This window comes from Halichoerus grypus, chromosome 1 (genome assembly GCF_964656455.1).
Source record: "Halichoerus grypus chromosome 1, mHalGry1.hap1.1, whole genome shotgun sequence".
Classification (NCBI taxonomy): Eukaryota; Metazoa; Chordata; class Mammalia; order Carnivora; family Phocidae; genus Halichoerus; species Halichoerus grypus.
Window position 1 is genome coordinate 195,505,211 of NC_135712.1, and position 13,072 is coordinate 195,518,282.

The 13,072-nt window shown below is 56.2% G+C and overlaps 1 protein-coding gene across 1 annotated transcript in view; it reads left to right on the forward strand.

Annotated features, from left to right (window-relative positions):
- The window catches only part of TKT (transketolase), a 24,465-nt gene continuing 11,393 nt past the window's right edge, over window positions 1-13,072 (forward strand). The window contains exons 1-4 of the mRNA XM_036102555.2: window positions 1-221; window positions 9,403-9,520; window positions 10,384-10,497; window positions 11,242-11,339. Coding sequence (XP_035958448.1) covers window positions 115-221; window positions 9,403-9,520; window positions 10,384-10,497; window positions 11,242-11,339 — 437 coding nt within the window. The 5' untranslated portion in view covers window positions 1-114. The remainder of the gene's footprint in view (window positions 222-9,402; window positions 9,521-10,383; window positions 10,498-11,241; window positions 11,340-13,072) is intronic.

A 13,072-nucleotide genomic window follows, 5' to 3' on the forward strand; every position in this document is an offset into this window, starting at 1 on the left:
CGACCCCGCGCGGTGCCGGGCCTCGGCCGCCGCCAGTCGCCCCCGGAGCCGCCGCGCCGCCTGTCCGTCTCCGCGTCCTCGTCCTCCCCATCCTCCTGCCCGCCCGGTCGCGCCATGGAGGGCTACCACAAGCCTGACCAGCAGAAGCTGCAGGCCCTGAAGGACATGGCCAACCGCCTGCGCATCGGCTCCATCCAGGCCACCACGGCGGCCGGCTCGGGGTGAGTGCCCGCCGCGGAGCCCGGGAGGGCGCTGTTCCGGAGGCCGCGGTCACTGCGGGCGCGCCGGCTCCGTGTCGCGCTGCACGAAGCCTCCTCGAGGGAGGCGGCCGGGGCGCGGTCAGGTGGCGGGGACGCGCGCCTCGCCTGGCCCGGGCCGGAGGCGCCTTCCGCTGCGGCGCGCGCTCTCGCCGGGCTTCCGTCCGGTGGGCCGCGGGGCTCCCGCTGCGCCTCGGGCCGGCCCTGCCCCTCGCCGGGCGCCGGCTCCCCAGCTGCTCCGCGGCGCGGGGACGGGGCTCGGGAATCCCGGGCGGGGAGGCCCACCGTGACTGCGCTGTCGCCGAGAGCCCGGCCCTGCGCGGTGCGCTCTGCACGCGCGGCCCTGTGTGGGCGCCACTGCCAACGTTCCACCTTGCGGATGGGGAGGGAAACCGTGGCCCCGAGTTTGAGTCAGTTGCCCAGTGTGACACACAGCGAGAGCTGGAATTGAAATGCAAGCTGCTCGACGCGAGAGCGCCTGTTTTAATCCCTCATTTTGCAGGGAGACTGGGGCCCGGTCCTCTCCCCACCTCACACGACTCCGCCCCTTCGCCGCTTCACGTTCCTGCCAGCCTTGGTTTGGGGTCCGAGTCTGGAGCAGGGCCTCTGCTGAGATGCCAGGCTTGGGGAGTGGGGAGGAAGGTGGCCATGTGGGTGCAGAACCCGGGCACGCGGCGTGCAGGGGAGGTCGAAGATGTGACCTGCGGCTGGAGGCGGGAGGAGTGGGAGGGGAGACTTGCAAGGCTAAGAGAACCGAGGACCGAGTTCCAGGGCCGGGCCCGCTGCCAGATGCACTTTCCCCAAAGAAGGGACAGGAGGCCCATCCCCCAACATCCTTTCCCGCCAGCCTTTCTGGCTCAGAAGGTGCAGAAAGGCAGCTGCTGATCCCGAGGAGCCTCTTCTGAAGGTAGCAGGGACGCTGTTGGGGAGGTGGTTGGGAGGGTGAGCCAGTGAGTTACTTCAGAGGCTGTTTCCCACTTTGTAAAATGGAAACAATAGTAGCTCCCATGCACTGGATGGTTTCAAGGGTTCCAGCGCCACCCTTGGGCCCTGGCATGAGGCCTGGGAGACTGCACTGTGTGGGACTGAAGTGATAGGGGGTAGGGGGTGATTTCCAGGAATCCTTCCAACCAAGCTGTGTCCTTGGAACAATGACAAAATTCTAGCTTCTGGCCAGTGTCATACAGGATATATTATTAATGAGTAAATCCTTTTTGACTTTCAGGATGGGTACTCACTCACCATTTGTGCCTTTAAGACATCCAGTTCTCAGAAGGGGTTAGACCTCTCCTGGCAGGCGGCTTCTCTCCCACCCCAACCCCATGAATGCTTTGGATCCATTATCTCCATTGGGATTTTGTCAAACTTACCCATTCTTTGTGGCGTCGCTTGCTTAGGCAGGGATTTGGCTTACTCGCGGTGCCCTCTCCATAGCCTGGCACACAGTAGGTCCGCATACCTTGTATTGCTTCCTGGGTACTACTGGGTCCCCTTCCCTTGACCATTTCAGGGGGTCACTCACCCCGAAGGGCTTTATTGAGCCCTACTGTGTGCTAGGAACTGTCTAGCCAGGCTCTTGGGGATCTAGCTGGAGAGACAGCGGTTACCTGATTAAGTAGTGTTACATATCTGAGCATCTTGCAGGGCTAGACATGACCTGCAGACAATTACAGGGTCACCAAGCACCCAAATAGGTATCCCTGGCGTGACACAGAGCATCCTTTATTGCTAATCTTGCCTCGTGCATTTTGAGAATAACTGTTTGAGGGAGATGCTATTACATTTCCTGAGACCAGGGTGTTCGGCGAGTTGCCCAAGCTGGTCTTTGGTGGCTGTCTGTTCCGTACTGCCCAGTGAGGGGCTTGTCTTGATTGTAAGACTTCTGGGGCTGGCCAGGCAGGGCCAGGCTGGACAACAGAAGTTGGAAAGGAGAAGACAGGTGCAGTGATGGAGGGTATCAGTCGGGTCAGCTTGAAGGCACTCGGAGAAGTGACCTAACATTACAACCTTAGGGGGCTCCCAAAGGGAAGTTGGAGAGGGGACGACCAGGTGCAGCAATAGCAGATGTCAGTCAGTCTGGGGGCACTCGGAGAGAAATAACGCAACATTACAGCTGTGGGGAGGCTCCCAAAGAAAGGGGTGTGGAGTGGGTCTCCTGGGACTTTGTTAGGTAGTTAAAAACCTACAGGCAAAAGATACAGTTTGTATTGGCTGAGAGTTACATGCAGGTTTACATTGTAATGCCTTTGGAGGAGCTCCCTGAGCTCAAAAGTGTCCAGTCGCCAAAAGAAAGAGAGTGTCTGAGACTGATTCCTGTGTGTTTGCCAGCGTATAAAGACGCAGGAGAGACTTAGAGAACAACCTTGTTTTTCCAGTAGGAAGTAATGCTGCTACACAACCAGTGTCACAAGAGGGGTGGTTAGCGGTGTGTGCGCGCCCGAGATGGCCACAGAGGACTTGGGGGCAGGGCGCTCTTCCGGTCCCTGGGTGTTCACCTTGAGGCCCTGGCCCAGTCTGGGCAGTAGCCACAGCCAAAGTGAGCCTCCCCTAGGATGCCCCTTTTGTGGGGAGCTGACGCCCTGGGGTCTTTCCGTGGTCCCCCCCAGGGGCTGCGCTCACACATTCCGGGTTCAGGATGCGGGGAGGTCCCGATTTCTTGGTAGCTTTCCCGTTCCTGTGCCATCGCTGACCCGATGTCCGTGGAGCTCCGCAGGCCCTCGGCAGTGAGGACACCGGCCTCTGTGTCGGAGGAGCTGAGGGACAAAGCCCTCACAGAGAGCCCTTTGTGGGGGCAGCACTGACAATGGCCGGAGCTGCTCCGGGGTCCTGTCCCTCCACGTGTTGCGGGAACGGTGGCAGGGGCCAGCTCGTCCAGGCTTCACAAAAGTGAAACCTGGTGGCCTCGTCAGAAGTGGCCCGGCTGCTGAGGCTGGTGATGAAGCTTTTCTAGTTCTCATCCACCCGGGCTCGGCTGTGGCGTTGTCCAAACAGCGCTAAGTGTTGGCTGTGGACCCCTTCAGAGTTAGGCCTGGGGGCCGTGCCTTTAACGAGTCCCCAGGGCTCTGACCCACAGTGTTGGGAGGGCTGCCCGGGGCTGTCATGTCTGGCCAGACCCGGCTGGTGGGCACCAGGAGACAGGAACCTAACCCCAGCTCTGTTCTGAGCGGCTGTGCCCTTGTCAGGAAGGCCCTTCCCATTCCAGGGAAGTTTCTCCATCTTTAAAGGAGAAGTCCATAGATAGGTGATTTTTCCAAGTGGATCCCTCAGGAGTGGGACTGGGGGAGTGGAATGAGCAAGCTCTGGGGTCCTGCCACCTGCTCTTATGGGCTTCACATCCTGGAGGCCCATGTGACTTTGAAGGGGCTGGAAGCACCTGCTCCCCAGCTCTGGCTTTTGGGGATGCTTTGGCTGAGTGCTCAGAGGGCCCCTTCATGGCCCAGGCCCCTTTGAGTCTCTGGCCCCACGGAAGCCCTGTCTTTCTGGCCAGAAAGCTGCTGCCAGGGCCTCCTTCTCCTTTGGGGCTGCTTTCTACCCCAGCTTGGTGCTGACTGAGGCAAGAGTACAGCCCGTTGAGATTGCCCCAGCAGCAGCATTTCCCAACTCGGTGTGAAAACACGAGGCTGTCCTAGAGTGACTCAGTTCTTTGCCTGAGTGACCTCTGAACTCAGCAGGGCTGGTGGTCCATGTTTCTTGAAACCGGAAATCTGCTTAGGGTCTGGCTGAGATGTTTTCATGGTTTCTCATCAGCCCTGCCTGCATCGTGGCCCCTGTCAGAGCGCTGATCCCTGGACTTCGTTAGGCAGGCCTGTGGTCACTAGAGCCTCGTCCCACAAAACCCGGAACTTTCTTGTTGCCACAGACCACCGCTATCTGCCCTGGATGTCTGGGGCACTCTGAGGGCTGGGACCTGCCCAGAGGTGGGTCCTTAGGCGGTCTCTGTGCTCTTGTCCTGAACGATGAGGCAGGGTCTGCTCAGAGTTGAGGGGGGCCTGTGGGGGCCGAGGTGATAGACTCCAGCAGCAGGTGGGTCTGGCTGACTAGGGCGTGCACTGTTTGGGCTTCTTGCTCAGAAGTTGCACTTGGAGCCTGAATGAATCTCTGAGGGCTGCACAACTGGACGGGGGAATGTGGACATTTGAGAACTTCCTCTGCTGGCTGCTCCCCATCTTTTATCCTCCTTTGAAAAACAAATCTGCAACAGCTCTGTTGAGGTATAATATGCAAATCATAATATTTTACGTGTACAGTTCAGTGGCTTTTAGTAAACTTAGTAAATTTTTTAAAGATTTTATTTTTTTGAAAGAGAGATCGAGTGCGAGCAGGGAGAGGGAGAAGCAGGCTCCCTGCTGAGCAGAGACCTGACTCGATCCCAGGACCTTGAGATCATGACCTGAGCTGAAGGCAGACGCTTAACTGACTGAGCCACCCAGGTGCCCCATAAATTTAGTAAATTAACAGTTATTTACAATAAGTTTTAGGGAATTTACCACATCCAATTTTTAGGACACTTCATCACTCCTGAAAGGTCCCTCGTGCTCATTTGTACCATCCCCAGCTCCCAGGCAACCACTAATCTACTTTTTGTAAATCTAATTCTTCCGGACGTTTCATATCAGTGGAATCATACAGAATGGGATTTTTGGGGTCTGACTTTTTTCACTTAGCATGTTTGGAAGGTCCTGCATATGGTCATGTGGCAGTACTTAATTTTTATTCCTGAATATTCCATTGTGTGGATATACCTCATTTTATGTGCTCATCAGTTTCTCTTAGCATTTTGCTTGTGTCCTCGCTCTTCTAATGGTAGAATTTGTGACCTTGGGCAAGTCACTTCCCTTCTGTGGGCCTTAGAGGTTCCATCTTCAAAATGAGGAAGAGGTTAGACTTAATCTCTGATACATTAAACGAAAATACTGAACAACTGCCATTTTTCTGGGAACTGTGCCAAGCTCTTTACACACACACACTCCCTCATTCGGCAAGGTTCTGTTAGTATTCCCAAATTCACTGAGGCTCAGAGAGGTCACATCCCTAGGATCTCAGAGCCAAGATACATCATTTATTCATTTGTGCACTTTGTGCCAGGTGCTGTTCAGGCCCAAGACTACAACAGTGGAAAGGCTCAAAGTCCCTACCTTTGTGGGGCTTGTGTTGCAGTAGGATAAACAGGCAGTAAATAGCCATGTCATGTCAGGTGGTGGCAAGTGTAAGTGAGAGGAAGAAGAGGTATTTGTAGATAGTGTGGTCAGGGAGGGCTTCTCAGAGGAGGTGGCATGGGGGTTAAACCTCGGAAGAATCGCTGTGAGGTCTGGAGGCAGAGTCTTTCCAGCTAGGGCAGTTCCGGGAACAGGAAGAACAAGGACTGCTTCCAAGGGTCACTTCCACCCTGCATGCTGGGATTCCCTTCTGAGTATTTTTGTTTAAATAAATATATACCTCAAAAAGAGTGTAAATGATGCACGTATGTTATAAATAATACACCTGGATGTGCCTACCACCAAGCTTAAGAACTAGGACATTGCAGTGCGTTAAAACTCCTGGGTGTCCCTCCTCCTCCAGAAAGAGCTACACCCTGAACTGTGCATTTTCATTCCATTGTTTTCCTTCTCATTTTATAACATTTGTATATTTCCATAAATAGGATGGTCTTCTCCGGTCTGCAGATCTTCTGCAGTGCACTTTGCTCACATGGTATAGTTGTGAGAGAAGGCTGGTGTTGGATCTGTGTAGTTCACTCATTGTCACTGCCCTGCAGAGCATTCTGTTCTGTGAGCGGAGTGTGATTACCCTATTATGCTGATGCACACGTGGGTGCCTCCCGGTGTGGCCACTGCAGACAATGCAAGGACGGCCCCTGTCCTTCCTGGAGCACATCTGAAGCGAGGCACGTGCACATTTGGCTGGGGGAGGGTTTCTGTGATGCAGTTGCTGGGCCTTAGGGAATGTGCATCTGCCCCTGCTGATTGGTTTCTTTGTAACCGTTAAAAGATGACTCGGGTTTTCTATTTCTTCTTGATTCAGTTTTGATAAGTTATTATTATTATTATTTTTTTTGGTAAGTTATTTTTTCCTAGACATTTTTCTGTTTTGAAATTTATTTGCATCAGGTTGTTTGGAGTAGCCTATCATCTGTTAGGCCTGTCCTTCCATTTTTGGGACTTGCCCTTTCTTTTTCTAGATCCTGCCTTATCAGAAGTTTACTAAATTTATACTCTCTCTTTTTTTTTTTTTAGGAGCTAACTCTTAGCTTTTTTTTTTTTTTGGTATATTTGCTTCCCATTCCATGAGTTTCTATTCTTTATTATCTTTCTACTGTCTTTTTAAGTTGTTTCTTAGCTATGGGTTTTCAATTCTTGTGGTTTTTACTTTCTTCGTTGGGTACTACATATTTCTTTTTCACAGCAGATTATTTCTCTTTGTGCTTCTACACACTGAGGCTTGCCTCCGTGAGGCTGTTGTAGGTGCTTGGCCTCACTGGTTTGTTCATTTGCCGAGGAGCCTTGTGGCTCCTTGCGATGTGGGCCCAGCTAGAGTATGGCAGGAGAGGGGTCATTTTATGGAGCTAGCAGCCATATGTCCTGGTAATGGAGAGCAGCCTCGCCAAGGGGTGAGGGACCTTCTCTCTACTCCTGCAGGGAAGCTGTTGAGCAGGTGGAGTGTGTGCTAAAGGGAGGAGAGTGGGAACGCCTGGAAGAATGTGTCTTCCGCTAGGTGAGACCTTTGAGACACTTAGGCCTTGCTCTCCCCATCAGTGCCCCCTTCACAGACTGACTAAGCTGGGACTGGGAGTGTACTGTTCGGGCCAGTGCAGGTTTGGGGCAAACTTGTAGCCCCCTGCGCATCACAAAGGGTAGGACGGAAAGTGTCCTACATCCCCCACGCTGTGCCCCCCCAGCTGTCTAGCCAGTTTGCATCCATGGGTGTGTCACAACACCGGGGGGGGGGCGGGCTCCACCCACAGATGTCCCCCTCCCCCCAGACAAGTTGGGGTCGCAGGGGAAGCCACAGGCCCCATACGCTCTTGGCCCTGAAGGCCCTGTAGTAGGTTGAGCTTACAAGTAACCATCTCATCTTTGGCTCGGTTCTTCCCTCCCTCCCGTCCTCAGGGCGTCACGGTTCGCACCAGCACATGAAGAGTTGGAAGCACCGAGCGGTTTGGCATCTGGTCTTCCAGGAGATGGTGGTGGCCAGTGATGAACTGGCTTCAGATGCATTATCTTAGAGGGCCTCCCCATGCCCCCACCTAGCATCCCCATTTACAAATGAAGGAGCTGAGCCTCAGGGAGGTGAAGCACTTGGTCTGTACGACTTGTCTCTGTGGGTACGAGGACAGGCAAGCAGTGAGGCCAGGATGCGGGCTCTGGAGGGAATAACCTTGTAGGCTCGCCCCTCATGGGCCTAGCAGGGAAGGGTTACTCTTCAGCTTCTGGTGTCTCTTCCTACCTGACCTTCTCCCTCCCACCACATCTCTGGCCAGGCCTGGGCATGCTTCCACCACGTGTAGAAAGGGCTTGTGCCACATCATCGATCCCTGAAGCCCCTGTGGGGGAATGTTGCCCTGGGCTCACCGGGTGGGCGGGGCAGGGGGAGCTCCTGCGTCTGTCTGCCGTCTGTCTGCCCGCCTTCTCCCCTGCGCAGGTTGGCCCACTCTCCACCCACCCCCTTCCCCAACTTCTCCTTATGGGGTCAGCACATTTCTGAGACAGGAGCCTCAGAGACTGGGCTGCCCTGGGAGGCCGGGGAGGCAGGAGGTCAGCCTGACTGGTGTTGACTGGGCTGTCCTCCAGCTAAGTTCAGCACGAGGGACGAGGGGAGGGGTCCCAGCCCCGCAGAGCAAGGTTTCCTATTTATGTCTCCTCACCTCCCTCTTTCAGGCCTAGTGTCTTTTCCCCATGACCAGGAGTTCATAGAGATGGCTAAGTATAAGCTGAGTGTGTGCTGGGAACGTGGTACTAAACCAGCATGGACAGTTCTGGGTTTCTCTACTAATGTGTCTGCGCTGGGAGTGACTCACCCCCTAACCCAGTATGGGGGGCCGACTGGCAGGGGAGGAGGGAGGCGCGTGAACTCCAGGTGCTGCATGTGCCCTTGGGTTTGGCATCGGGCATGTTTCCGTGTCAGACCCCCGAGCAGCCCCGAGGGCTGCACTAAGCTGCATGGAGCGGGCGGCTGGGAGGCCCGTGCCCCGAGGCTGTACCTGTTCACAGAACTGTGGACCAGGAATTCCAGCATGTCCTGGCCCCCCGACTGGCTGACTCACAAGGGTCCTAAGAGACCTCATCGAGTCTCCGCTAAGGTGTGACCCTTGCATTTTCTGTTGCTCATGCAAATTGTTATTTGCAAGGAACTGCATTTAGTAGAGCAAAAGGCGAAAAAAAAAAAAAAAAAAAGGAGGAGACCCCTTGACCCCACCACTCCAGGGCTGGAAGGGCAGCCTCTTGCTTTTGTCAGCAGCCCCTCTGCCCTTGTGACAGGCAGAAAGGGTTGTTGTTTTTCCATGATCGGAGCCTTTGTGGAAGATGAGATAATATGTGTTGCCTTTTAAATTCTGCACAAAAGCTTGGCTCCTAATGGCTAGCCTTTCCCATGCCAGTTGACAAACGGCCAAGTAGCTCAGTGATGCCTCGGAGAGTCCGAAGCCCCACTTTCCCGGCTGCCAACTCCAGGTACTGAGGCTGCTGGGAGCTTTGTGGCCATTCCATGAGCCTTCCCCCTTGCCGCCTGCCCATGGCCTGAGAGAACCAGCACCTCTGGCGGCTGGGAAGGCAGGGTGCCCCTCGCGAGTGGGCAGCGTCCTGAGCAGGGCCCCTGGGACGTAGCTTGCTGGTCAGACAGAGCGGGGCCCCCGCTCCTCGGCTGCTGCTAGAAGCCTAGGATCTAGGCTCTAACCTCTAGCCTCCGCGCTGCCTTGCACGGGGTCCGTTCTGGGCTCTGGGAGAGGGTGACCCCATGCCACCCATAGTGGCGTCCTTAGGACCCCACGCAGCCGTCCCAGGAGTAGGAGTGTGTGGCTCTCTGATTAGCCAGGCCTGTGGCTCCTTGGCATATGCACCCCTAGGTCCCCGTATGTGGGCCTGGGGTGAGCCCTGTCTCCCCAAGGCTCGGGGCCGTGATGCATGGATCTTGTCTCTCTCCTGGCCCACAGCCACCCGACGTCATGCTGCAGTGCCGCGGAGATCATGGCTGTCCTCTTTTTCCACACCATGCGCTACAAGCCCCAGGACCCCCGGAACCCCCACAACGACCGCTTTGTGCTCTCCAAGGTAGGAGCCCAGCCGGCCCCCCTTCACCTGGGCCAGGTGGCGCATGGGCCTGGAGCAGTGAGAAGGTGCTGGCAGCGAGGGATCTCTGAGGGGACCTCCCCCCTGGTGTCAGCCTGGCCCCAGCCCTCCCTTTCCACCCGCACTCCCTGTCTGCCGGCCCGGCCCGGCCCCACTCCTTGGTGCCTTACTCTGTGCTGACCCAGCCGCTATACTTAGGAAATAAACAGCTGAATCCACCGGGGACTGTGAGAATGATCTGCCGGATCTTCTGCCCCTGTTTCATATGAATAGGCAGGACTCAAGTGCAGGTCTGGGGTACAGCTTTGAGGCTTGGTGCACATGTGTTTCTGGGCCGGGCCGGCGCCCCAGGGCCCGCACTTGCTGGCTGGGGAGTGGGGGAGCACTGTAGCAGGCTTTGGGCCGAGGCGCCCGGTCCCACCACTCATGCATGAGACTCCCAGCCAAAAACCATGCCACGGACCCCTGAAATCCACCTGCGCCCAGGCCTGGCCCCGTGGCCTCTGGGCTCCCGGGGCAGGCATGAGAGCTTAGAAGTCTGTCCAAGTCTGCTCCCATGCCAGAAACCGGGGATTAGGGCGGCCGGCTGCCTGCTGGGGTTTTGGCATCGGCGGGCCTCACAGCTGTGCGCCCGCTGCACCTGTCCCAGGGCCCATTCGGCCTTGGCTGTGGTTAGCTTCGGGCTGCAGAGGGACGGAAGGGGGATGTGGCCTTCACTTGCCACCTCCCTGAAAGGGCTGACGGGCTCATCCAGACCCCACTTTCAGTGTGCCCCCAGTATCGGCGCCCCAGCTGACGCCCCCTCCGCCGCTCATCCCCCCCCCCCCCCCCCCCCGCCCCGACAGGGCCACGCGGCTCCCATCCTGTACGCCGTCTGGGCCGAGGCCGGCTTCCTGCCCGAGGAGGAGCTGCTGAACCTGAGGAAGATCACCTCTGACTTGGACGGGCACCCCGTCCCGGTGAGCACACCACACCAGGGGCAACACAGCCCTCTGTGTCCACTTCCTGTTTTTCAGGGCATGTGGGAAGGGAGGCGGGATGCCCGCTGAGAAACTGAGGGTGTTGAAAGTGGGAGAAGAGGGCGTTGAGGTGAAGAAGGAAGGAAGTCGGTGTCTCCAGGGCACACTCTTCACCCCAAGCTGGTGCTTAAGGGCAAGGCCTTTGGAGGCCCCAGCCCAGGGGTCAGCTGCAGAGAAGACCTCTCCCCGGCCCCACACGCCCAGCCTCCCTGCCCCCACGGGGCCGCCCTGGCCTCGTCAGCACAGCTGGGGAGAAGAGGTTCGCCGCGAGGTCAATAAGGGGGTCGCAGCAGGTGCTGGGGACACCCCGGGGAAGGGGCCCAGCTTACTCCCTGAGGTGCTGCCGCCTGCAAGTGTTTGGAGTTCATAGGTTACTATGAAAACTCACCCTCCATCTGGGCACCCGGTGGGGCTAGATGTTTCGTGAGTCTTGTCATGGATGGGGGTGAGTGGGTGATGTGGGAGCCTGAGGTCACCCAGCTCCCTTGTGAGCACTGCTGTTATGTGAACCGCACCCACCGAGACCGTTCCTGGAGGGTGAGAGCTCACAGTCCGGGTGCAGGCTGCCCTGGGGCTGGGCCTTCTGCACACCCAGCCCGCACCTGGATCACCTGCGGGGGTGGGTGGGTCAATGCTCCTGCCTGCTCTTGGCTGTGACTAACTGTGGCCCTCTTGCTATGACAGAAACAAGCCTTCACCGACGTGGCCACTGGCTCCCTGGGCCAGGGCCTTGGGGCCGCTTGTGGGATGGCCTACACGGGCAAATACTTCGACAAAGCCAGGTAAGGCTTCCACTCCCCAACCCTACCCTCAGTAGTTTTGGGAGGGGTCCTCAGTGACCAAGCCTTAACCATTGCCCCCCAGGTACCTCCTCTTGGGCCCCATGGCCCCGTTGTCTAACGAAGCGCCACATGCCCAGGCTCAAGCCACTTGCCTTTATCTTGGGGAAGGAGATTATGTGTTCTGCAGGGTTCTGGGCATCCCCGAGCCCCACCTGTCAGTCAGAGAAGAGACAAACATTGGGGAGAAGGACCAGCAGAGGGTGGGCAGGCAGCCTGGTCCAGCACGGGGCAGTTTGGAAGAGAACCCCGTTGTGGCAGATCTCAGTCACAAGGCTGTGTGGTGTGGCAAGATTTGGCCTGCAGACAGGGATCTTTATTGGTAAGGAGGGGAGAAGAGTTGGCCGCAGACTCTTAAGGAAAGCATGCGTCAGATGGCTCCTTCATTCCTTTACTGACTGGGACCCCGCGCTCAGTGTTTTATAGGGTTTCACCCCGATAAGCCCCCTGAGGGCTGGGTGGTGACATGAGTACACGTACCCCTCTCACAGATGGGAAACTAAGGTAAAATGCTTGCCTCGTGGTGGAGGCAGGATTTGAACCCAGGGTGTGTATCCAGAGTATAATAAGAGTCCCCAGGTTGCTCTGAGGGACCTGTGAGTAGGAGGATTCCTGGAAGAGGGGCTAGTGAAGCCTGGCCTACAGGTGGCAGGAAGGACCCAGCTCTGCAGCTGGGCTTCCCCAGTGCCCTACAGTCCACCCCACTGGCAAGAGAAGGGCCGTAGGCAGGGCAGTCATGATGGTGTGGTGGTGACCGTGGGCCCAGAGAAGAGAGGGACCACAGTGAGCACCTACTTTATGCGGGGGGGGGAGGCGGGGGAGGGAATCCTGAGACCGCTCTCTAGGAGTGGAGCTGAGGCTGTGAGGCCTTCCAGACCCTCTTGGGGCCAAGCTCAGCTCCACCAGAAGTGATTCACCGTGAAGTGAAGAAAGGCACAAAGAATGGGATGTATGTTTAAGAGTATTTTATTTGGCACAGAACCAGAGATGTGAGTTAATTATTCCCTACAGATGCTTGAAGTAATTCCCTGTGAAGGGTCATTTCCTGACCCTAACATAATGGAACAAGCCAGTGTAGGGAGAAGTTTAGCTGGGTTCCCAGCAGCCAGGGTTGGCTAAGGCTCAGGCCCTTGGACTACCTTGCAGGGAGGAGGGGGCGGGGCTGTCCGGGGAACCACCTGCTCCGGAGCTGGGGGCCCGATAGACTAGATCTGGCCTCTGGTCACGTCTCTCCTGTCCACCTACCAGGAGCGTAGGTCAAGCTGGCTCTCTTTCTTTTCTCTTTGAAATAATTTTGTTTGAATTATCGAATACCAGCTCGTGTGAAAAATATGGAAACGCATTAAAAGGAAATGAACGTTTTCCTATTCTCAACTACCTGCCATTTGAATCTCACTTAACATATCCTATTTCCTCCGTGTTATTGTGAGAAGAAACTTACGGATTGGTAACCTCGTGAACTCCTCAGTGGCCAAGCCTTAACCATTGCCGCCAGGTACCTCCTCTTGGGCCCCATGGCCCCATGGTCTGACGAAGCGCTTAGTATGTATACAGTTGTACATTCTTCTTTTTAGAAAAATAGAAAAGTCTAAACATGGTGCACATTTTCTCCCCTAACTGTCAAGAGCTGGTTTTAACGATTGCGTGATGGTCTTTCTGTTTTATGGATCTGCTGT